We start from the raw sequence: 1,382 nt of genomic DNA on the forward strand, positions 1-1,382 counted from the left end.
GTGCATGGCGTTATTCAAATCGAAGGGTCAACATCTGGGGCAAACAAAAACTTTGTTCGTTTTGTTTCTTTAAAGTAAGATCCGAGAAGTCCTTTAAGCTGCTCCGGAGAGCTACCGGAACTACCTAATCTGCACTCCACTTTTCGCTAGTGCGTGACACGTCGGGCTGTTTAAAACTGCGTGGCTGTTTTTTTGGGCCTACATCGGATTCTGCCTCCCTTCATTCCAGATCCGGTCCTAGCTGGGTCAAGTCGCTTCCTCCTGGTAATGCGCCTCTCTCTCTCTCAGACTTGTTTTGTTTACCTCTCACGCGTTTTCCCTATAATATCCTCGTAGGGAATAAAGTAAACTGTCAGTGATAAAAGGATTTTAAAAAGTGAGTCCATTTCCGATCAAAAAGTCACCATGCCTATGCAGAAGGTAGTGGACAGCGCCGGCCATTCGATGAAACTTTACGTTCACGAAAGAAAGCCGTATCTTTTTGGAATGCCTCAGTTCAATCCTTACATGTTGGAAAACTTACCGGTGAGTGAAGGCTTGATGTTTGCTGTGCCGTTCTTCCTGAGTGATTTGGGATTTTTTAAAAATAAATATTCGGAAGTACCGGTGGCTGTGGTGTGGTTGTTGGGCGCTTTGCTGTTGCACGGAGGCGACCTGGGTTTGATCCATGTGTGGGGAGCATTTTTATCGAGTATCTCAATGGTAGTTCTTTATACATAATTCTAAGTCATGCTGGTGTCAAAATCAATTGTCAAAGACAAATTCATTGAGGCAAAAAAAAGTTTTGGAATAAACAATATGCACAAGGCAAGAACGATAAATATACACATCCTCAGTCGATCCTCAATTAATCATGATCGAGTATCTTAATGGTCTTTCTTTTTACATAAGTTTAAGTCATGCTGATGTCAAAACCAATTGCCAAAGACAAATTCATTGAAGCGATAAATATACACATCCTCAGTCGACTCCTCAATTTTTTCATCTTGACATCAGCTGACAACACTTCTGGAATGTTATTGCTCTACCTATATGAGAAGTTTGGTTTCATTGGTGTGTATGTTTGTTTGGTTATAGAGAAAACTCTCCTTGTCTTTTAAACAAACTGGACAAGCGGCAAAAACTTTATCTTCGATTTTCTCAAAACAGCATTTTTCGGGATAGCCCCTTTGTGCTTGAAAGCTACCATTTGTGTTAATGAGGGCATGAAACACGTGCCTACATTTTTTTTTTAAGCAACAACATTACCACCCTTTGGGGCACTTCTGGACTGTTGTCCGTGACCTACTTTTTGTCCTTGCCAGTAGTTTTGGAATGTGAGAATTGTATGTGTGTGTGGGGGGGTTGGGCGTGTGTGTGTGTGTGTGTGTGTGTGTGTGTGT

General features: G+C 41.7%; 1 protein-coding gene across 2 annotated transcripts in view; it reads left to right on the forward strand.

The window, feature by feature from the left end:
* Positions 1 to 205: 205 nt before the first annotated feature.
* LOC101863625 (sulfotransferase 6B1) overlaps positions 206 to 1,382 on the forward strand; it is a 15,879-nt gene continuing 14,702 nt past the window's right edge. For both annotated transcript variants that reach the window (XM_035972888.1, XM_005110421.3), the window contains exon 1: positions 206 to 525. In XM_035972888.1, the coding sequence (XP_035828781.1) occupies positions 406 to 525 (120 nt within the window). In that variant the 5' untranslated portion in view covers positions 206 to 405. The remainder of the gene's footprint in view (positions 526 to 1,382) is intronic.

The sequence above is a fragment of the Aplysia californica genome, unplaced genomic scaffold (genome assembly GCF_000002075.1).
Source record: "Aplysia californica isolate F4 #8 unplaced genomic scaffold, AplCal3.0 scaffold00887, whole genome shotgun sequence".
NCBI lineage: Eukaryota > Metazoa > Mollusca > Gastropoda > Aplysiida > Aplysiidae > Aplysia > Aplysia californica.